The 23,536-nt window shown below is 52.4% G+C and overlaps 1 protein-coding gene across 1 annotated transcript in view; it reads left to right on the forward strand.

Annotated features, from left to right (window-relative positions):
- Positions 1–23,536, forward strand: part of ITPR3 (inositol 1,4,5-trisphosphate receptor type 3) — a 77,234-nt gene that overhangs the window by 21,808 nt on the left and 31,890 nt on the right. Inside the window, exons 4-14 of the mRNA XM_033216821.1 lie at positions 13,773–13,894; positions 15,950–16,036; positions 16,680–16,838; positions 17,031–17,129; positions 17,476–17,559; positions 20,532–20,678; positions 20,915–21,010; positions 21,505–21,555; positions 21,739–21,881; positions 22,871–22,970; positions 23,055–23,215. Coding sequence (XP_033072712.1) covers positions 13,773–13,894; positions 15,950–16,036; positions 16,680–16,838; positions 17,031–17,129; positions 17,476–17,559; positions 20,532–20,678; positions 20,915–21,010; positions 21,505–21,555; positions 21,739–21,881; positions 22,871–22,970; positions 23,055–23,215 — 1,249 coding nt within the window. The remainder of the gene's footprint in view (positions 1–13,772; positions 13,895–15,949; positions 16,037–16,679; positions 16,839–17,030; positions 17,130–17,475; positions 17,560–20,531; positions 20,679–20,914; positions 21,011–21,504; positions 21,556–21,738; positions 21,882–22,870; positions 22,971–23,054; positions 23,216–23,536) is intronic.

The following is a 23,536-nucleotide window of genomic DNA, read 5'->3' on the forward strand; positions in this document are numbered from 1 at the left end:
GAGGAGGCTGCAAATGGAGGGTGGATTGCGATCTAGTAGCAGGATTTAGTCTAGTTCTTGGAAGGAACTTAGTGATAGAGAGAGACAGAGAGAGAGAGAGAGGTGAGGGTCCCATGGGTGGGCTCTGCCAGGACCGGAAGGGGAAGGTTTGTGTGTATGTCGAGGTGTGTGTGGGCAGCTGTGTGGTGTGACAGGCTGGTGACAGGGACGTGGGTGTGACCGAGGAAGACTTGCCCTAGGCTTCTAGTGGACAGAGTTTGGGGCCAATTTTTGACAACAACAAGGCCACTTAGCAGAACAAATGCTCCTTTGACTTCTTGCCCTCCTCCACCCTCATCACGCCTTCTCCCTCCCTCCTCCCCCAGGCCTCCATCTCTTCTCCATTTTCCCAAAGTCTGTGAGTGGGCTCCTCCCCCCGCCATACCTGGGTGTGGTCCCATAGCCTCGCTGGGTCCATCCAGCAAAATGATGTGGAAGAGAAAGGTTCAGACCCCATCTCCTTCCCCCCTTCTCTGCCCAAGCTCCTGGTTCCTTGGTGTCTTGGTGAGGTGGGTAGAGGCCCCTCTGGACTCCCTATGGCCCTGTTGGGACCTGAGTAGAGCTGACCTTCTGGGACAGAGCCAGGCCTCCGTACACTCTGTGGCTGGCGAGTACAAGTTGGGGCATTACAATGTGGGACGAGAGACATGGACTATAGCCTCTTCAGTTTTGACACTGGAGCCCAGAAAAGACAAAGATGGGGCTTGGCCTCAAGCCGGGAGTCCTGGCTTTCACTGTTTCCACTGGCCCTTGAGGGTGGGACCCAGCAAGGGGGTGGGGTTATGACAGGCGTTTTAGAAGTTGGCTGGTGGTCATCAGAAATGGCCTTGTCCTGAAGACTCCTAGAAGTTCTGCCCCCCAACATCTTGGGGTGAGCCTGGCCATTGCTGGGACTCCCAGCTCCCTGCCCGACTCCCTGCCAGCTCTCCTTTCACTTGCTGACCCTGGAGGCTGAGCTCGCAAAGCCCCCACCACTCCCACCTTGGGAAGGAACCCCTGCATGGCTCTTTGCTTGTGGCTTCAGCTCCAGCCACCTTCAAAGACACCCTAAGCCCCAACATGTTCAGGGAATTATTTCCAGAGCTGATGAGGCCCTGGGAGGCCCAGGCTGCTGATGCCCTGGTATGTGTGGCACCCACGCTAGGCCAGCCCTTGAACTCTGCCTGGCTGTAAGGTTTTAGGCTGTGGCTGCAGTGAGTCCCGAGCTGCTGACTGGGCTGAGCCTGGGGCACATTCCCTCTCCTAGCCCTTTTTCCTTCTCTTCCTCCTCCTGTTGGGGCAAGGGACTGGGTAGCCCCTGTCTCCAAGTCTACCTCAGGGAAGCTCAGAACCTGCACCCCCAGCCTGAGTGCCCCCAAGACAAGTGTGTGGGGGCAGGTGTCAGGGAGGAGAGTGATGAGGTGGCCGCTCTCCATTTGCATGACTGGATGCCCCCTTCCTCAGCCTACGCCTCCTCTCTACCTGTCCATGCTCCAAGCCCGATTTATTGTTACTGTGATTAAGACATATTTCAAGTCTATGGCCGGGCGCGGTGGCTCAAGCCTGTAATCCCAGCACTTTGGGAGGCCGAGGCGGGCGGATCACGAGGTCAGGAGATCGAGACCATCCTGGCTAACATGGTGAAACCCCGTCTCTACTAAAAAAAAAAAAAAATACAAAAAAAAAAAAAAAGACATATTTCAAGTCTATACAATAGTAAAGAGAAAAATAGGGCCAGGTGCGGTGGCTCACGCCTGTAATCCCAGCACTTGGGAGGCCGAGGCAGGCTGGTCACGAGGTCCAGAGTTCGAGACCAGCCCGGCTAACATGGTGAATCCCTGTCTCTACTAAGAACACAAAAATTAGCTGGGCATGGTGGTACGTGCCTGTAAGCCCAGCTACTTGGTAAACTGAGGCAGGAGAATTGCTTGAACCCAAGAAGCAGATGTTGCAGTGAGCTGAGATCGTGCCACTGCACTCCAGCCTGGGTGACAGAGCAAGACTCTGTCTCAGGGAAAAAAAAAGAAAGAGAAAAATAACACACACCCCATGCACCCACTGCTGAGCTTTGTCAAATCCTTTTTGCTACATTTATTTCAGATCTTTTTACTTTTTTTTTTTTTTTTAAGTAGAGATGGGGGTTCCACCTTGTTGTCCAGCTGGTCTTGAACACCTCACCTCAGGAATCCATCCGTCTCGGCCTTCCAAAGTGCTGGGATTACAGGCGTGAGCCACTGTGCCTGGCCCAGATCTTTTTACTTTTAAAGAATTAACACAGCTGTAGCCGAAGCCCACTACATCTTCCTCCCTTCCCCTTCCTTTCCTGCCTTCTCCAGAGGTAAACACTTGTCAGAAATTGGTGTGCATCATTCAAGGACCTGTTTTATTTGTATTTTTTACTCATGCCTAACACAAGGCTTTGACCAGGGGTCTGTTTTAATGCTTTTGCTATTAATGCATAGGGATGTAACTGTGCACAATACAGGGTTTTTGTTTTGATTTATTTATTTATTTATTTATTTTTTATTTGAGATTGAGTCTCGCTCTGTCACCCAGGCTAGAGCGCAATGGTGCGATCTTGGCTCACTGCAACCTCTTCCCCCCGAGTTCAAGTGATTCTCCCACCTCAGCCTCCCAAGTAGCTGCGATTATAGGCGCCTGCCACCATACCCAGCTAATTTTTTATTTTTAGTAGAGACAGGGTTTCACCATGTTGGCCAGGCTGGTCTTGAACACTTGACCTCAGGTGATCCACGCACCTTGGCCTCCCAAAGTATTGGGATTACAGGCGTGAACCACTGCCACCTGGCTGAGTTTTTATATTTTTTTAAATCCCATATATTAAAGGTAGTCTTCTGACAAATCCTTTTGCACTTTTAAAATTCTATACTGATTCCTGGCCGGGCACTGTGACTCACACCTATAATCTCAGCACTTTGGGAGGCCAAGGCAGGTGGATCACCTGAGGTCAGGAGTTCGAGACCTGCCTGGCCAACATCGTGAAACCCCCCCCCCCCCCGTCTCTACTGAAAATACAAAATTAGCTGGGTGTGGTGGTGGGCATCTATAATCCCAGCTACTCAGGAGGCTGAGGCAGGAGAGTTGCCTGAACCCGGGAGGCGGAGGTTGCAGTGAGCCGAGATCCCGCCACTGCACTCCAGCCTGGGTGACACAGGGAGACACTGTCTCAAAAAAACAAACAAACAAATTAAAATAAAAATAAATTCTGTACTGTTTTGAGAGTTATCGGAGTTGATACACACAGCTGTAGTTCATGTGTTTAATTGCAATGTTGCATTCCATTGGGTGATAAATGGAATCCCTTCATTTCTCCTGTTGATGGACTTTCAACTCATTTCCAGCTTTTGGCAATTGCCTGCGATGCTGCAGTGAACCTCCTTAAGTTCGTGTGCTCGGGTTCCTCTGGTGTGTTCTGAGTGGGGGGATTACTAGGTGAGAGGGATGCACCTCCATGGCATGAGAAGTGACCCTGTGGCAACTGTGCAGGCAGCTCCCTTCGCTCTGCCCACTTCCTTGCCACACTTGTTCTTGTCCCACTTAAATTTATTCCAGCCTGCTGGGTGTGAAATGGCATCTTACTGTGGTTTTAATTTGCATTTCTCTGACTACTAGTGAGGCTGAGCATCTTTTCATAAGTTTTTTGGTCACTGAAAATGTACTTTTTTGTTTGTTTGTTTGTTTCGTTTTTTGAGATGAAGTCTCACCCTGTCACCCAGGCTGGAGTACAATGGCACGATCTTGGCTCACTGCAACCTCCACCTCCCGGATTCAAGCGATTCTTCAGCCTCAGCCTCCTGAGTAGCTGGGACTACAGATACGCGCCACCACACCCAGCTAATTTTTGTATTTTTAGTAGAGACAGGGTTTCACTATATTGGTCAGGCTGGTCTCGAACTCCTGACCTTGTGATCTACCCACCTCAGTCTCCCAAAGTGTTGAGATTACAGGCATGAGCCACCATGCCCGGCCAAAAATGTACTCATTCCTTTTTTTCCTTTTTATAAAAGTAAGACAAATACATGGTCTAGGATCCCCCACTCTACCCTGGTCCCCCACTCTATCTCCTCACTCAACCTTCTTTCCCTTTCTCCAGGGACAACCAAATAAGAAAATCTAACTAGGTAATTTATTCATTCAGTTAAAACATCAAAACATGGTACAAACACACACTGAGAGTCTGCTCCCACCCTCTTCCCACTCCCCAGCCCCTCCACCACTGCCCCTTTAGGTCATCACTGTCTTTAATTTCTTATGTCTCTTCCAGTGTTCCATTCTGCAAATACAAACATATAGCCAGATTTTCCCTTTTCTTACAGGAAGATAGCATTCTGTATACACTCTTCTGTTCTTTGCTGGTTTTGCTTTATAAATCTTGCTGCAGACAGACCCTTCTGGAGATCTTCCTCTCTTCATATATAGAAGCTCAAACTTCCTTTCTTTCTCTTTCATTAATTATCTTCACTTTAGCCAGGCGTGGCAGCTCATGCCTGTAATCCCAGCAGTTTGAGACACCCAGGTAGGTGTATCGCTTGAGCCCAGGAGTTTGAGACCAGCCTGGGCAACATGGCGAAACCCCATCTGTACAAAAATACAAAAATTAGCTGGGTGCCGTGGCACACTCCTGTAGTCTCAGCTACACAGGAGGCTGAGGTGGGAGGATCGCATGAGGCCAGGAGGTCAAGTCTGCAGTGAGCCGTGATTGCACCACTGTTTTCCAATCTGAGTGACATAGTGAGATCCTGTCTCAAAAAAAAAGAAGAGGCCGGGCGCGGTGGCTCAAGCCTGTAATCCCAGCACTTTGGGAGGCCGAGACGGGCGGATCATGAGGTTAGGAGATCGAGACCATCCTGGCTAACACGGTGAAACCCCGTCTCTACTAAAAAAATACAAAAAAAAACTAGCCTGGCGAGGTGGCGGGCGCCTGTAGTCCCAGCTACTCCGGAGGCTGAGGCAGGAGAATGGCGTAAACCCGGGAGGCGGAGCTTGCAGTGAGCTGAGATCCGGCCACTGCACTCCAGCCCGGGCTAGAGCGAGACTCCGTCTTAAAAAAAAAAAAAAAAAAGATGAAAAAAATATTCATTTTAGTTGCATATCCTGGACAACTATGAGAAAATAGTCTCCTATAAATTACATAGTAATTTGTCTTAAACATTAAAAAAGTTATTTATTTATTTATTAAGACAGGATCTTGCTTTGTTGCCCAGGTCAGAGTACAGTGACACCATGGCTCACTGCAACCCTGACCTCCTGGACTCAAGCAATCCAGCCTCACCTTCCAGAGCATCTGGGACTACAGGTGCATGCCACCATGCTTGGCTAATTTATTTATTTTTTGTAGAGACAGGGTTTCACTGTGTTGACTAGGCTGGAAAATAAGCAAACTCCCGGACTCGAGCAATCTGCCCATCTTAGCCTCCCAAAGTATTGGGATTACAGGCGTGAGCCACTGTGCCTGACAAAAGTCACTTATTTTTAATTGTGGTAAGATTCACATAACAAGGAGTTTACCACCTTGACCATCGTTAAGCTACAGTTCAGCAGCATTCCGTGCATTTTCATTGCTGTGCAACCATTAGCACCATCTATCCACAGAACTTTTTTCATCTTGCAAAACTGAAACTCGATACCCATTAAACAATAACTCTCCATTTCATCCTCCCCGCAACCCCTGCAACTACCATTCTACTTTCTGTTTCTATGAATCTGATTACTCTTGGTACCTCATATAAGTGGAACCATATGGTATTTGCCCTTTTGTGACTGGATTATTTCACTTAGCATAATGTCCTCAGGGTTCATCCATGTTGCAGTATATGTCAGAATTTCTCTCTATCTTGTGGCTACGTAGCACTCCACACATAGAGTTATGTGGCTCTGCCGTAATTTGTTTCAGCAGTCCCCCTGAGGGACTCTTGGGCTGTTTCAAGTCTTTTATTATTCCTGTTGGTGCTTCAGCAAAGACCCTCTTCTGTGGTCATTTTATGTAAGCGGAGGTGCACTCCAAAAATGCAGGCCCAGCAGTGAGGTTGCTGAGGCAGAGTGTGGGAGCTCTGTGATTGCCACTTGCTCTTGCTCCCCACTGCTGTTGTACCATTTTGCACCCTCACCAGCAATGTAATAAGAGAGAGCTGGCCGGGCGCGGTGGCTCAAGCCTGTAATCCCAGCACTTTGGGAGGCCGAGACGGGCGGATCACGAGGTCAGGAGATCGAGACCATCCTGGCTAACACGGTGAAACCCCGTCTCTACTAAAAATACAAAAACTAGCCGGGCGAGGTGGCGGGCGCCTGTAGTCCCAGCTACTCGGGAGGCTGAGGCAGGAGAATGGCGTAAACCCGGGAGGCGGAGCTTGCAGTGAGCTGAGATCTGGCCACTGCACTCCAGTCCGGGCGACAGAGCGAGACTCCGCCTCAAAAAAAAAAAAAAAAAAAAAAAAAAAAAGAGAGAGCAACCTCTTTTAACTCTTTTCATGGTTTCTTCTGCTAGCTACCCCCATGTCTCCAAATGTTATGATTAATCTGCTATTTCTTTTTTCTTTTCTTTTTCTTTCTGTTTTTTTTGAGACAGGGTCTTGCTCTGTCATCCAGGCTAGAGTGCAGTGGCACAATCATGGCTTGCTGCAGCCTTGACCTCCCAGGCTCAAGCCATCCTCCCACCTCAGCCTCCTGAGCAGTTGGGATTACAGGTATGTGCCGCCACGCCTGGCTAATTTTTTAATTTTTTGTAAAGACAAGGTCTCACTGTGTTGCCCAGGCTGGTCTGAAATTCTCGGACTCAAGCTGTCCTCTTGCCTTGGTCTCCCAGAGTGTTAGGATTACAGGCATGAGCCACAGTGCCCAGCCACTACTGCTTGATTTACCAATTTTAGAGTATCTGTTGGTGCCCTTCTAAGATAGATGAGAATTTAGCTCTCATGACCTGCTCTTCCACTGCTCCCCTCATCCTCCCAACAGCATCCTGTGGCCTGTAGATTATCTAGGGTCACCTTTATAAACCTGAGAGTCTCAGGTACCCCCTTTTTTTTTTACCCTCATTCTGTCCATTCCTCCAAGCATTCTGTCCATGTCTCCCTCCCACTACTGCCATGTGTATTTTTTTTTCTTTTCTGAGACGGGGTCTGGAGTGCAGTGGCACAATCATGGCTCACTGCAGCCTGGACCTCCAGGGCTCAAGCGATCTTCCCGCCTCAAGCCTCCCAAGTAGTTGGGATCACAGGTGCGTGTCAGCAGATGGGCTAGTTTTAAAAACTTTTTGTAGAATTGGGGGATCTCACCAAGTTGCCCAGGCTGGTCTTGAACTCCTAGGCTCAAGTGATCCTCTTGCCTTGGCCTTCCAAAGTACTGGGATTACAGGTGTGAGCCACCACGCCCAGGCTGCCATGTGTATTTTTTTTTTTTTTCCAGGATGGAGTCTCTGTCGCCCATGCTAGAGTGCAGTGGCGCAATCTTGGCTCACTGCAATCCCTGCCTCCCAGGTTCAAGCAGTTCTCTGCCTCAGCCTCCTGAGTAGCTGGGATTATCGGCTTGCGCCACCACGCCTGGCTAATTTTTTTTTGTATTTTTAGTAGAGATGGGGTTTCACCATCTTGGCCAGGCTGGTCTTGAACTCCTGACCTCATGATCCACCCGCCTTGGCCTCCCAAAGTGCTGGGATTACAGGTGTCAGCCACTGTGCCCAGCCTATGCCACGTGTATTTTTATTTTTTTTTTGTTTTGTTTTGAGATGGAGTTTCGCTCTTGTTTTTTTTTTTTTTTTTTTTGAGACGGAGTCTGGCTCTGTCGCCCAGGCTGGAGTGCGGTGGCCGGATCTCAGCTCACTGCAAGCTCCGCCTCCCAGGTTCACGCCATTCTCCTGCCTCCGCCTCCCAGGTAGCTGGGACTACAGGTGCCCGCCTCGTCGCCCGGCTAGTTTTTTGTATTCTTTAGTAGAGACGGGGTTTCACCGTATTAGCCAGGATGGTCTCGATCTCCTGACCTTGTGATCCGCCCGTCTCGGCCTCCCAAAGTGCTGGGATTACAGGTTTGAGCCACCGCGCCCGGCCTAGCTCTTGTTATCTAGGCTGGAGTGCAGTGGTGCGATCTTGGCCCACCCCAACCTCTGCCTCCCGGGTTCAAGCGATTCTCCTGTCTCAGCCTCCCAAGTAGCTGGGCTTACAGATGCCTGCTACCACGGCTGGCTAATTTGTATTTTTGGTGGAGATGAGGTTTCTCCATGTTGATCAGGCTGGTCTCAAACTCCTGACCTCAGGTGATCTGCCTGCCTCTGCCTCCCAAAGTGCTGGGATTATAGGCGTGAGCCACCACGCCCGGCCTATTTTTATTTTTAAGTCATCAAGACTGAATAACCCTTCCATTCTCTTGCATAACCACAATGACATCTTGGGTGTTTTGTTTTATAGGTTGAGTCTAAACATTGAAGACAATTGGAAGCAGATACAGACATTATTTCATGCAGAGCTTGTACATTACCGTGACTGTATAACTTGCTTTGCTCTCTGTCCTTGACTTGGATCCTCTGCTCTGGTGCTTGATTGAGCCATCTGGGGTAGAAAAGGGGTGGGGGAGAGGTGCCATTAAAAATGCATATTCCTAGACCTCACACCAGACCTGCCAAGATCTGTGGAGGGCCTGGGAGTTTGTGTATTTTAAAGCTATCCCCCTCGCCGTGGAATGATGGTATGCAGTGGCAGTGGGCATTTGGAGTGGTAGGCACCTTAGTCAGTTTTGGGTGAATGTTGACTGACCTTATTTAATAAATGAATAGCCTCTTGTCTGCAGCCTCACCAGCCCTGTGCCCCTTCATCCACAGGTATGTGCCCTGGGACACAACAATCCTTACAAGGAAACCTCCCTGGACCCTCTACCTTTTCTCATGGCCTTTGAAACTGCAACTCCTGTGTGGGCCCAGTCTCTTGGCTACCTGTCCTTCTCTCTGCCCTTCAGCCCTGTGGTTTAGTGACAAAGAAGGCTCAGGCCCCTTCTGGGGTTCTGACAGGCCTGCCTTTGGGCAAGGAGCACAGTGCAGTGGAAGCATGGGATGTGTATGGCGACAGGCCCTGAGTCTACCCACTTGTTTATTCATTCACTTGGCATCTTCTGGCACGTGCATGTGAGGGCGAGGCTCCGAGGGAGGATCAATGTGAGAGAAAAAGTTGAATCTCACAAGTTCCAGGTATTAAGTTTCCAAGAAAGATACAGAGGAGTCAGGAGCAGGGAGGGCTCTTTTCTGACTTCATTGCTCTCCCGGGGATGCTTCGGGGCAGTGTTTGTCATGCAGACACAGGCTCTGACCCGCTCGCTAGTGGGCTGTGAAGTCACTTGAATGGGTTCAGCCATCACTGACAGAAATGGATAGGATAGAATTGGAATGCTTCCACCCTGTAAGGGCTGTTGGGGTTTCATTAATTCTTTCTTCAACTCTGGCTATTCTCTGGTTAAATATGTCCGGTGAGTTTTAAATTTTGGTTATTGAAGCTTTTTTTATTTCTAGAAGTTCTACTTGGTTCTTTTTTCTTCTGCTGTGTCATTTTTTTTTTTTTTTTTATCGTTTTCTGTTCTCTGCAGGGATCTTGAAGCTTTTTATTTTATTGATTGAAGCAGAGAAGACATATCTGTTTTACGGTGATGTCTGCGTCTGAAGTCTCTGCGTGTGTCTGTTTTTAGCGTCTATTTTGTGGGCTTGTTCTCCTTCGTGGTGTCTGGTTCCCAAGGATTCCTGCTTTTCTTTGAGCATATACTGGTTATTGCATTTGAAAAGTCTGGTTTGAGTCTAGGATGAAGGTACCTTCCTCCAGGAAGACCCTGCTGTTCCTTCTGCCAGACTCCTGGGGGTCTCACCAGTTCAAGTCCTCTTGAAGCCCAGCTCAAGTTTGGGGTTTCTTGAACCATCTGGGGGATTCCAACTGGTATCTTTAGCTCCTGGTAGGAGCTGTTCTACTGTGAGTTCAGCCCTTGTCTGAGACTGTATCCCTTTAGGGTCCCGATCTCCTGTTGACCCCTCACCTTCTGTGGGCCTGGGCCTCTGATACTTCCATCTGAAGAAGCTGTCAAAATAAAAGTCCATGCTGCTGGGAATCAGGAAGTCGCCTCAAGGCAAAAGTAGCTGGGTATTTCTATATCTTTTTTGTTTTCCTTTCTGTCTTCTCTTTTGGTTGGGTAATTCTTCACCATCTTGTGGATTCTTTAAGTCTTAGCATAACACACATTTTAAAAATTCCGTTGTTTTAGTTGCTTTCTGTCACCATAGATGGTCACCATGGTTCTCAGCCCTGTCGGACCTGGAGCCTGGTACCAAGACCAGGGGGCAGGGAGTCATGCCGTTTTAAGCAGTGATGATCTAAGTTTTATTTCTTGGGTGAGTCAAGGTCGGAAAAGCTTGAGACCCCTGCTCTAGGGGCTGTACCTGTCCCTTTCCGCCTTTTCTCCTGTCTGGACTAGGGGCCGAAGGGGCTGGTGGGCCATGTGGAGATCAAGTGGCTGACAGTCCCTGGGACCTGTGGGCTCAGACACAGGGCCCTGCACCTCTCAGCCCCTCCGGTCTCAGCTCAGCACCTCCCTTGCCTGGCCCCTCTTTCCTGCATGAGCTCCCTGCCCCTGCCAGGAGGGACCTGTGTCCTGTTCCCAGATGCACCATATCCTCTCCCATCTCCTGCCCTTTCCTCCAGTTGTGTGCCTCATAACCTCTTCCTCCCTCCAAGGTTAAATCAAACCCTACCTCTTTATACAGGAGGAAGTCATTTCAGGGTTGATGTATGCATCCGGCAGATGCTTGCTGAGCCCCAGGTTAGGGGCTGGGGAAACAGTAATGAGCTGTACCAGTCCCTGCTAGCCTGCCCACCCCGAGTCTGGTGAGGGTAGCAAAAAACATACAGTGGAATTCATAAATAATACAATCTATCCGTATCTATATTTTTATTTTTTATTTTTGGGGATGGAGTCTTGCTCTGTCGCCCAGGCTGGAGTGCAGTGGCATGATCAGGGCTCACTGCAGCCTTGACTTCCCGGGCTCAAGTGATTCTCCTGTCTCAGTCCCCCAAGTAGCTGGGACTGCAGGCATGTACCACCATGCCCAGCTAATTTTTTTAAATTTTAGTAGAGACAATGCCTCGCTATGTTGCCAATGCTGGTCTTGAACTCTTGGCTCAAGTGATCCTCTGGCCGTAACCTCTTGAGCAGCTGGGATTACGGATGCACACCACCATGCCTGGCTAAGTTTTTGTTTTTAAAAATTATTTTTATTTTTTCCCAGCACTTGCTGCCTGTTGATAATTTTTTATTAAAAATTTTTTTTTTTGTACAGACAGGATTTCACCATGTTGCCCAGGCCAGTCTTGAACTCCTGGCCTCAAGTGATCCTCCTGCCTCGGCTTCCCATAGTGCTGGAATTACAGGCATGAGCCACTGTGCCCAGCCCACTTGCCTTTAAATCATGAGTGTGGCAGCCACACGTGCACCCATTTGGTGTGGCCATGAGTGATGTATTTTCTGAAATAGCAGAAAACTCCTGGGAAAGTTTGAATAACACAAAGGGCAGCTTTCCCTCAGTTTATATTGGAGTTTCATTCCTGGACAATTCAGTGTTTGCTAAATCCATGCAAAACAAATTCGTGCCTCTGTGTATAGCTCTAGGCCCAGAACACTGCTCATAGATGCCCACCTATACGTGTGGGCAGGACATTTGCCATCAGGCATCACCCAGGATAATCTCTGTGGTGCAGGCGTCCGGCATCCCTGTTCTGCTCACTAAGTGCCACTGTGACAACTGGTGGTACAACCCAAATCACTCCCTACCCACTGAATTTCTGGAACATTCCCTGGTGTACCCCATTCCCCACCACTCTGTTGGGAACTGCCTACCTCTAACAAGGCAGTGAGATCCACAAAATGACGTGGGGAAGCCCTGGGAGTGCCAACCCAGCCTGAAGAAGCAGGAGGACCCCAGCTGCCTCTTGAAGGTTGACCCCAACCCATAAAGACGTACTCTCAGCCGGGCACGGTGTCTCACACCTATAATCCCAGCACTATAGGCCAAAGTGGGTGGATCACTTGAAGCCAGGAGTTCGAGACCAGCTTGGGCAATATGGCGAAACCCCGTCTCTACTAAAAATACAAAAATTAGCCAGGCATGGTGGTGCATGCCTATAATCCCAGTTACTTGGGAAGCTGAGACAGGAGAATTGCTTGAGTCTGGGAGGTGGAGGTTGCAGTGAGCCGGGATCACATCACTGCACTCCAGCCTGGGCTACAGAGTGAGACTGTGTCTCAAAAAAAAAAAAAAAAAACACACTCTTTCCAACAAACTGGGTACTCTTTTGGAAGTGATATCCACTCATGCTGGCAGTGCTGAGGGTGGCTAGGCGGGGCGGCCCTTGGTGGCTCCATCTGCTTGTGGAATTGCCATTTTTCCCTTTCCTTTCCAGGAAGTTCTGTCTTCCTTCATCTTTGGTTCACTTGGTTTCTACTCTTAATGGTCCCATGGGACTTTTGCCTGCTTATGAACTGGACGGAAAATCCAGTTTTTCTTTGATCCCTGGGACTGGATGACCAGCTTTGACCAGAGAAAAGACATAGCTTTCTTAGAGGGACCAGGAAAGGACCTGAAGAAGGGGTTTTGTTTCTGGGACCTGCCAGTGGCTCTCTCCTCTCCAGTCCCCCAGCATAACCATCTCCCTTCTGTTCCACACTGTTGGAGCATTGTGCAATCAGGGACTCACACAGCTGCAGCATGAGAGGGATCTCAGGGCCACTGAGTCCTGCTCCATGCCCAGGCTGTGGATCCCTCCTGTGATAGGGAGCTCACTGCTTCCCAGGGCAGCCCAGGCTATTGTCACGCAGGCCCAGTCACCCACACCAGCCCCTCATCAGCACCCAGAATCCTCCCTCCCCTCCTACCAAGCTTTTGAACAGGCTTTTCCAACTCCTGCCTCCTTTGGATAAGCAGAAAAGTTGGACACCCTTCCTGCAGCTTAGGCTTACGGAAATAACAGTTGTTTTATCTACTTGCCAAAATAAAAATTGTACTAGAGAACGTGTTTCTGGAATTTGGATTTGCCTTATCTTAGGTCAGATTCCTAGAAGCAGAGCCTAAGATGGGTGAATTATTGAGGAAGTTCTCAGGAGGACACAGTGAGGGAGCCTCTTCCTCTCTGTATAGGCAAGGGAAGAAGCTGAGCAAGGATGTGGTATCAGGGGCAGATGCGCCTCAGCCTGACCCCACGGGGAGCTCGGGACTGTGAGCTGCTCCTCAGACTGTCCCCTCCAGAGGCTGGGCTGTTCTGTGCCTGTGTCAGTTACTGGATAGGGGCTGCCCCTGGGGAGAGGGGTATGCCATTTCCCAGGCATCTGTGTGCAAGATGGTTTCCATTCGCCAAGGCAATTAGCAGAAGGAGGATGCAGATGTGAGCTGTTAGCTGCCAATACTCACAGAAGCTGGGCAGAGACATGGCATAAGGGTGAGGCCCCAGCAGCCTCTGGTACATCTCCCAGGGGAAGAGGGCACCCCACCAAGTGAGATGCACTGCTCTCAAACCCGCCTCTGAGCCTCCCCATTCTACTCAGCGTATTCCGGGATGCTCCAAGTTCTATGAGGTTCTTCCAACTGCTTCCTCTCTGCCTGCAGCGGGGAATGGGAATGGGGAAAGGTTGGGAGAGCAGAGCTGCAGGCTGGGGTTTTCTCCAGGGAGGGCCCTGAGCCCCAGATGAACCAGTCCCCTCACCCCCGACCTGCCCCACCACAGACTGCCTCTTCAAGGTGTGCCCCATGAACCGCTACTCGGCCCAGAAGCAGTATTGGAAGGCCAAGCAGACCAAGCAGGACAAGGAGAAGATCGCTGATGTGGTGTTGCTGCAGAAGCTGCAGGTATGTGTGTGTGTGTGCAGGCATGCATCTGTGCACATGTACCAGGAACCTGGGTACACAAAGGGCGGCGCTGCTTGTCGGAGCCAGTAGGGGCTCTGTGGCTGAGCTGAGTGGTTTCTAAAACTCGCATGGGTGTGACGGTTCACACCTGTAATTCCAGCACTTTGGGAGGCCGAGGCAGGAGGATTGCTTGAGGCCAGGAGTTTGAGAGCAGCTTGGACAACATAGCAAGACCCTATCTCTACAAAAAATTAATAAACAATAAAAATAAAAAAATAAATTCCAATATACAAGAGATTGGTGTGAATTGCTATGAAGGAGTGGATGTAGGGGGAGCAGGGTCCCTTCCCAGTGACTCACCAGTCTGTATAACTCTGTTGTGTCAGTGGGAAGAAAGTGTCCCTTCTTCCAGGCTGGCACAGCCCTATGCCAGGTTGCATGGCTCAGAGAGTGGAATGCCGACACCACAGAGCAGTGAACAACCTGTACAGCTGTCCATGGAGTTCCCAGTGGCTTGCGGAGACAGTGGCTCTGGGGAACCCAGTTTGGGAGCCCTGGATCTAGTCTTAATCTCTCCCCTTGTTTTATAGAGTTGGAGCCTGGGGCCCTTAGATGGGACTGGTCTGTCCATGATCATCCTGTGAGTTTGCAGTACAGCCAAATGGCCCCCAGGTCTCTGACTCACCCTGGCTTCCTCAGACACGTGGATTGTGCCATGATACTGGGATGTGGTGGTTGCTTATGAGCACCTTGTAGGCAGTGGCTGTTTACATCCTGGGCAGATCTCCGGGTCCCTGCCCCATTCCCCAAACCACAAAGAGAGTGGGAGGCTTGGGCTGTGGTCAAGAACTTTGCAGCCTGGGCCCTGGGCCCTGTTGCCCCACCCCTTGTCATACAAACCTTGCTTCCCTCTGTCCCCTTCCCCTAAGCCCCATGCCCAGAGGAGGTGGGTCTAGAATGGGGACATTGGGCTATGCCCTATAGCTGTGAACTGGGTTGGAGAGAGGGAGCTGCAGGTGGACTGCCTGAGCTCTGGTATTAATACCCCAGCTCTCTTCCTGGGGTGGGGGCTGCCACAGGCTTCCTTCCCGCTGCTGGCGGGTAGAGGCTGAGCTGGGGATCTAGCCTGGCGGGAGGGCATTCACCTATGCAGAGCCACATAATCAGAACCACAAGCAGTCACACAGCTACATGCTGTTGCTTTCTGGAAAGTCACGTGGTCCAGGGCAAGGCTCTCCAGCTGCCACCTTCGCCTTGGTCTCAGTAAAGGACTGAGGAAGAGGAAAGGGCAGAGACCACTGCTCTCAGAGAGTGCCAGTCTGATGGAGGGGACAGGGCTCCTACCCTCCAGGAACCCCTAATCTAGTGGAGGAGACAAGGCAGCTATCCTTAGGCAGCTTCCAGTCTAACAGGGGACAGAAGAGCCTAAAAAGCTGTCTCTAATGGGATGTAGACCAAATCCTCAAGGCCACCAGCATTGGATCCATCAGAGTGGGATGTGACCAGTCAGGGAGGGCTGCCTGGAGGCAGTGGGCTGAATGCATACAGTTTTGGGAGGGAAGGTTGCAGAGGAGTGGGGGTGGTGGTGGGAGCCAGGAAATGGCACCAAGCAGCCCCTGCCAGGGTTTGGACTGGGACAGGGGTCCCGTGTCTGGGACTTCAGGAGTCTGGTGAGATGAGGGTAGATGGTGAGACACAGCTTTAGGTTCCTGGGGGTGTAAGGGGATTGTCGGGGATGCTCAAGGTGCTGCTGGCATGCCATCTCCAGGGGAGGTGGCTGGGGAGGTGTAGGGGTTTGGCTCCCTGGGCTGTGTGTGCTGTGAGACCTCAGGCTGCCTTCCGCACTCGGAGTGCAGCACTCTGGGTGCAGCACCAAGAGCTGGGGCAGGGGTCCAAAGGGTCCTGGAGTCCGAGGTGACTGTGTGTGTGTGTGTGTGTGCGCGCGCGCGTGTGTGTGTGTGTGTGCATGTTTGCATGCATGTGTGGGGCTGGGGCATGTCTCCCTCTAGGAGCAGCTTCTGAGCCCACCCTTCACTTCCGTGTGTGTCTGCCCAGCACGCGGCCCAGATGGAGCAGAAGCAAAACGACACGGAGAACAAGAAGGTGCACGGGGATGTCGTGAAGTATGGCAGTGTGATCCAGGTGAGGCTGGCCCACCTCTCTCCCACCTGTCCCTCTCCCTGCCTAACAGGCTGGGCTGGTGCCAGGTGAGGGCTGCCAGCAGGCATTGCCCTCTGTGCATGTGTGTCCCTGGGTGAATGAGTGGCCCTGGGGCCACCTGTGTGGCTGTGCGTCTGACTTTGTGTGTGTCTGTTGCTGTGTGGCCTCAGTAGCAGTGCCATGGGTATGTTTATAGCATGGTGACCATCAGCATGGAGTCTGGAGCCATGTTGTCTGGATTCAAATCTTGGCTCTGCTATTCCTAATGGTGTAACTTGAGCAAGTTACTTAACTTTCCCTAGTGCCTTGGTTTCCCCATCTGTGAAATCAAGAAGTAATAGTGCTTCCCTGTTGGATTGTTGTAGGTTACTTGAGCTCATCTATGTAAAGTGTTTAGAACAGCTTCCTTCTTGTGATCACCAGGGTGTCCATGGGGGTGTGCCTGTTGTGTGCATGTTTGTGTGTGATTGTGGCTGTGGGTGTTGGCCTGTGTGTTTGTGACAGGTGTCTGACACTGTGTGTGCAGCCAGGGTGTGACCAAGGGTCTAGGGCATCCCCCCATATCCCCTCCCTGGTGGCCGCCCCCTGGGGCCCGGTGACCTTTCCGCACCCACCTGACCCCCAGCTCCTGCACATGAAGAGCAACAAATACCTGACGGTGAACAAGCGGCTTCCGGCCTTGCTGGAGAAGAACGCCATGCGGGTGACCCTGGATGCCACAGGCAATGAGGGTTCCTGGCTCTTCATCCAGCCCTTCTGGAAGCTGCGGAGCAATGGGGACAACGTGAGGGCAGGGCTGGGCTTGGAGGGGCCTGGTGGAACTCCAGAGGGGTTTCTGTAGGGTCTTCGGTGTGGGGACTGGATAAGGTCATGCCCATTTCTTAGAAGGGCAGACTGAGACCCGAGGGAGGCCTGGAGGTGTGGTGACAGGAGGGCCCTGCCCTTCCCACCTAACCTGTCCCGCCTGTCTGCTCAGGTGGTCGTGGGGGATAAGGTGATCCTGAATCCTGTCAACGCCGGGCAGCCTCTGCATGCCAGCAATTACGAACTCAGCGATAATGCCGGCTGCAAGGAGGTGAGGAGGTCGGGGGTCCGCCAGGCAGTGCAGAGACGTCCACACATCCCTGGTGGTGGAGACATCCTGCTCACCGCCATGATCTCTGCCTCCAGCCCCATCTGGCCCGCTGGACAAGCTGGGCCTCATGGCTCCTGCATTCGTTTCCCAACGCTGCCCTCATTCTCCACCCCACAGGCTGGTGGCCCCAAGGTAGCCGGGCTGGACTCTGGGGACCCTGGCTGGGAGAAGACACCCTGTCCTTGTGCTATAATGGTGGCTGGGCTGCTTCTTCCTTTCAGCCCTGCTCTGGGCCCTCAGTGGCTGGGATCTGCCTGGCAACACAGGTTTCGTCACCCTTCCCCAGGTCAACTCTGTGAACTGCAACACCAGCTGGAAGATCAACCTGTTTATGCAGTTCCGGGACCACCTGGAGGAGGTGTTGAAAGGGGTAAGGACTGGGAACCCCTGCCTTGCCCAGCTGGCCACCCAGCCCTCCCCACCAGGGTCCTCTTCCTGCCGTCTCTACTCACCAGACCTCAGGCCCTTACCCTCTCCCCAGCTTTGCACCCCCCAGCCTCCCTCCATCTCCATAGGGCCCCACCCACATGGCCCTACCAGGACTGCCACTTCTCTCGTCTCTGGCCACAGTCCGCTTCTCCATCCTCCCTGGGTCCTGCCTGGTCTGTTTTCTCTCTTGTTTAAGGGGGTGTCAGTGGACTGGGGGTCTCCATCCCCCCGACCCAGAGCCTTTGAGCACCATCCTCTCCTCGACTCCTGCTGCCTGGATCCATGCCAGGCCCCCTGCCCCTTGCCCTGTGCCCTCATCGGCGAGGGAGTGAGGCTGCCCTGTCTGCTGAGTTAGGGGTCACTGCCTGTCTCCTTCCTGTTCCCAAACATGCTGGTATGAGCTCTGGGAGAGAAGGGGGGCCTGGGAAATACTGCCCGAAGTGAAGACTTCGGGAGGATCCAGGACTGAGGGCAGAGGGAGCTGCCTGGGGCCACCGGAGAGACCATTCGAGAAAACCTGAACACCAGATGTGGGCGAGAGGAGAGTTCAGATGTCTCTTGGGTGGGGCTGCAGGGGATGAAACCAGCAGACGGGGTGCAGACACTCTTGAGGGAGGGCAGATTTGTAGAGTGTGAGGCTGTCTAGCTAGGGGAGCAGGCAGGAACATCCAGCTGTGAAACCTGTCAGAGGGACAGGTGACAGGCCGGAGAGCAGCCACCTAAGGAGGCTGCGTGTTCATGCACCTCCTTGCTCAGAAGCCTGCAGTGGCTCCCTTTGCCCTCCTCCCCTCGCTGAGCCGCTCTGTTAGACTCCCCTGCCCTGCTCAGGCTGCCTCAGTCCCCCACTCTCCTCATCCTTCTTACCTCCTGGGCTGCTTCCCGTCTACCCATGCCCTGCCCCAATGCCTTCTCCCTCCCTCCCTCCCTCCCTTAAGTCTGCACATCGTCCACACATTAATCAAGGTACAGCCATGCACTACCCCTCCTGGAAGCCTTCCTTAAAGTTCCAGCCCCGAATATGTGCAGCACTTAGGAAATGAAGCACCTTGGCTGGGCAGGGTGGCTCACGCCTGTAATCCCAGCACTTTGGGAGGCTGAGGCGGGTGGATCACTTGAGATCAGGAGCTCAAGACCAGTCTGGCCAACATGGAGAAAGCCCTTCTCTACTAAAAATACAAAAATTAGCCGGGCGTGGCGGTGGGCACCTGTAATCCCAGCTACCTAGGAGGCTGAGTCAGGAGAATCACTTGAGCCTGAGAGGTGGAGATTGCAGTGAGCCAGGATTGCACCACACTGCACTCCAGCCTGGGCGACAGAGCGAGCCTCCATCTCAAAAAAACAAACAAGCAAGCAAACAAACAAACAAATAAATAAAATGAAGCATCACTTGGGCCTCACTCTGTGGTCTACATAGGATTATTTCTGGGGAATCCGCCATGGCTCCATGGTTCCAAGGCAGCTCAGAAGCAAGGCTTTCTGGTGCTAAGTCCACTGCTTTTTTGCCCCTGTCCTGTGCTTCTGGGGCATAGAAGTCACTAGGTTCTGCCATAATAACTGACCAATCTGGGTATCGTCATTCATTCTTGCATTCACTGCTGCATTCACTCTGCAGGTATTCACTGAATGCTTTGTGTCTAATGTGTTTTCAGTGGAGGGAAGACAGAAAATGCCTTTAGTGATGATAGTAAGAGTGGCAGCCATGCATTGTGTGCCTGCTGGGTGGCAGGGTCTCAGCAGGAGGAAGGTGATGGAATGGTGAAGGTGTAGGCCCTGGAACTGGGCCACAGATTCATGTCCCATTTGCCATTAGTTGCATGACCCTCGGCAGGATACTTACCTTCTCTATGCCTGAGTTTCTCCACCCATAAAATGGGGCTAATGATGTATTTACCCAGAGAGTTGGTGTGAGGATCGAGTGAGAAAGCTTACAAGTGCTTGCACAGTGGCTGGCACGCAGTAAGTGTGCAGTGTGACTTCATCATGCATATAATCCTCACAATTTCTGCAAGGAGGTCATAGTATTCCCATTTTACAGAAGAGGCAGCTGAGGCTCAGACATGTTAAGGAACTTATCTGAGGTCACACAACTTTTAAGAGCAGAGACAGGCTGGGCACAGTGGCTCACGCCTGTAATCCCAGCACTTTGGGAGGCTGAGGCGGGTGAATTGCCTGAGCTCAGGAGTTCGAGACCAGCCTGGGCAACATGGTGAAACTCTCTACTAAAAATAAAAAAATTAGCCGGGCGTGGTGGCACGCACCTGTGGTCCCAGCTATACAGGAGGCTGAGGCATGAGAATCGCTTGAACCAGGAGGCGAAGGTTGCAGTGAGCTGAGATCGTGCCATGTACTCTAGCCTGGGCGACAGAATGAGACTGTCTCTGAAAAAAAAAAAAAAAGAGCAGAGACAGGATCCAAACGTGGTATCTGTGTCCAAAGCCATGGACATGCCCTCCATGCTGCCCCTATTCAACAGGGGAGCAAAAGAAATGGGCACCACCTACCAATATTTAGGCAGAAGGGACCCTGAGAGAGGGGCAGTCATGGCCCTGGGAAGATTGAGGGGGTGAGGTCCCCCTCCTTCATGGAGGGGTGACTGGAGATGGGCCGTTAGAGGTTAGGCAGGGTGTCTAGAGGTACAGATAGGGAGGGAGGCGGTCCAGGGTGGGTTTGAACATGGGAAGGCCTGGGAGAGCTCTGGATTTGGGGTCTGGGATGTGGGCTGAGGGCAGAGTGCCTGGGCTCTGGCTGTTCTCTAGAGGGGCTCAGCTTGCAGCCCCCTCTCTGTGTGCCGGCTCTGGAAGAGGGGCCCTGCCAGCAGCCACCCCTGTCTGAGGCAAGTGGGTTTGGGCCTTGGGTGGGTCCTTGAGCCTGGAGGGGCCGCAGCCATCCTGAGCCACACCCCGCTACCTGTAGGGAGACGTGGTGCGGTTGTTCCATGCGGAGCAGGAGAAGTTCCTGACCTGTGATGAGTACAAGGGCAAGCTGCAGGTGTTCCTGAGAACCACACTGCGCCAGTCGGCCACCTCGGCCACCAGCTCCAATGCTCTCTGGGAGGTGGAGGTCAGAAGAGCCCTGCTTCTGGCACCCCGGACTCAGCCCTGGATGCCACCTCTCCCTCTTCCCCACCATTCGGGAGGGTGGGATATTGACCCCTACCTCCCTCTGAGTGCCTCCAGAGTCAAAAGGCCAGGGAGGGTCCAGAACCCACCTACCCAGAGATCTCCAGGCCTCCCCGGGATCCGACTCCCCATGCCTGGCCAGTCTCTCCTTCCTGCCTCACACCTGCATGCCCCCAGGTGGTCCACCACGACCCCTGCCGTGGAGGAGCTGGGCACTGGAATGGCCTGTACCGCTTCAAGCACCTGGCCACGGGCAACTACCTGGCCGCTGAGGTGAGCGGGAGGCAAAGGGCATCGTGGGGCTCATGTTGTGTGCATGTACACGTGGGTGTGCGGGAGTGTGTGTGCACATATCTGAATATGTGGCACATGTACCTATGGACCTTGACTTCTTTGCACTCATGCATTTATCCAATATTAGCAAATAAAGGCACGACTGTAAAGAAGCCTAATAAATATCACTGTGTTCCTACTATGTGCCAGACACTATTCTAGGCACTGGGGATGCAGAGTGAGCAAAATTTCCCATCTGACTGTAGTGCACACATTTGTGTGTGTTGGGGCATTGGTGTGTATGTGTGTTCATTTGTGGTTCTATGGAGAGGGGCTATGAAGAGCTCCCCTGGAATGATATGGGCACCCCTGGGAGGGTGGAGGCTGCCTGCCCAAACCCAGGGCCCTATGTAGGTGACTGTGTTTTTCAGTGGGGTCGTGTGGGTATAGTTTGGTGTCCAGTAGCTCCCCTGCATCTTGTATCTCTTGTCCAGGAGAACCCCAGTTACAAAGGTGATGCCTCGGATCCCAAGGCAACAGGAATGGTGAGGAGCAAAGCAGGTCTCCAGTGAGGCCATGGGCCTGCCCTGGGGGTAGGCGGGGGCAGGGGAGGCCATGAAACCCTGGGAGGTGGGCTGGAGGGAGATGGCCCCTAAGATGGGATCCCAGGTGCTTCGGGGGCTTGAGAGGAGGTAGGGCTTTCTACCTGATTTGGGGTCCTCACCTAGGGCGCCCAGAGCCGTGCAGGCCGCAGGAATGCTGGGGAGAAGATCAAGTATTGCCTGGTGGCCGTGCCTCATGGCAACGACATTGCCTCTCTCTTTGAGCTGGACCCCACCACCTTGCAGAAAACCGACTCTTTCGTGCCCCGGTGGGTATGCGCCATGTGCCTGGGGCTTGGCTGGTGGTGCCCAGGCTGGGCCCTCCCATCTCTGGGACTCTCTGGATTCCTCACTCCTCTGCCCTCCTGAGGTCCTTTGGCCTCTGGGGTCTCTGCAGGTCCCATCCCTCTGGGGATCCAGCTCTGAGGTCTGTCGGCGGCTGACCACCACTGCATGCCTGCCACGTGCCCAGCGCCTGCCCCAGTTGGTCTGGGTGCTCAAGCACAGGCTGCATGGCAGTTTGTCTAGGACATAGCAGCACGGGGAACCCAAACACTGGATGGGGAGGCCAGACTCTCTGGCCTTTGAGATCCCACCAACCCTGAGATTCTAGGACAGAACATCAAGAAACTTCTCAAGTGTCAATCCAGGCTTTGTGTGTCCTAAGCTGTATGATCTTAGGCTGCTACTCACTCTGCCTCCGTCAATTTAGTGGGAACATCAAGGTTCCCTATTAACAGGGCTAATGGGAAAGTTAATTGAGTCACGACATAGGCCCACAGCCCCTTCCCTGAAACTCTTGGAGGCAGATGGATTTGGTATTCAGATTGTTTTTCATTTTAGAAAGGTAAACTTGTATTTTGCAATCATAGACATTGAGTATTTCTGTGTAATGCATGTGTTTCTATGAAATGTGTGCATCTTGAAATTCAGTGGGATAAATAGTTAAATAGCCTCATTTGTCCAAATGAATTTTGGTCCCAAGTGTAAAAACAAGTTTTGGTTTTGGAAGCGTGGACAAGGCTGCCTGTGTTAGTGCAGTGGTCAGGAAGGGGCCTGGGTGCAGGGCTAGCTCTGGCTGTTCTTCTCTGACTTCAGCTTCCTCATCTGGAGGGGGCACCAGTGGCCCCTGTCCCACAGCTGTTGAGGGTGTGGAGTAGGGTGGGAGCTGTGGCAGTGTTGGGGAGGTAGGCCGGCAGGCAGCAGGACGCACTCCGTGGTGCACTCCCCGAGTCCTTGCCCTCCCACCCACCTGCAGGAACTCATACGTCCGGCTACGGCACCTCTGCACGAACACGTGGATCCAAAGCACCAATGTGCCCATTGACATCGAGGAGGAGCGGCCCATCCGGCTCATGGTGCGGGTCCCTAGGGGTGTGGGTGGGGCTGGGGCCAGGGCGGGAGCCTGTTCCCAGGTGCCCTGCTGACCCTTGTCCCTGCAGCTGGGCACCTGCCCCACTAAGGAAGACAAGGAGGCCTTTGCCATCGTGTCGGTGCCTGTGTCCGAGATCCGAGACCTGGACTTTGCCAATGATGCCAGCTCCATGCTGGCCAGCGCCGTGGAGAAACTCAATGAGGGCTTCATCAGCCAGAATGACCGCAGGTGGGCTGCAGTGGCACAGAGGTTTTCTGAGTGATCTTGCCCTCCTAGGGCCTGCATTTCATGAAGAAAGGAGTCATGAAGCAGAAGCCAGGCAAACTGGGGAGAGAGTGGGGGACTGGCCCTTGTGGGGCCCTGGCCTGGGACCCTGGAGTTGGGTGCCTCACAGCTCAAGTACTCCCAGAACTAACCCTATGATGGAGCTGGTTACTGTGTTGAGCCTGGTCTCAAGGCCACTTAGCCCTGCTTTACTGATGATGGGGCTGAGGCTCAGAGAGGTTACGAGACTTGCCCAGGGTCACAAAGTTAGTAAGTGGCAGAGTC

This window comes from Trachypithecus francoisi, unplaced genomic scaffold (genome assembly GCF_009764315.1).
Source record: "Trachypithecus francoisi isolate TF-2019V2 unplaced genomic scaffold, Tfra_2.0 Lachesis_group10, whole genome shotgun sequence".
NCBI classification, from domain to species: domain Eukaryota; kingdom Metazoa; phylum Chordata; class Mammalia; order Primates; family Cercopithecidae; genus Trachypithecus; species Trachypithecus francoisi.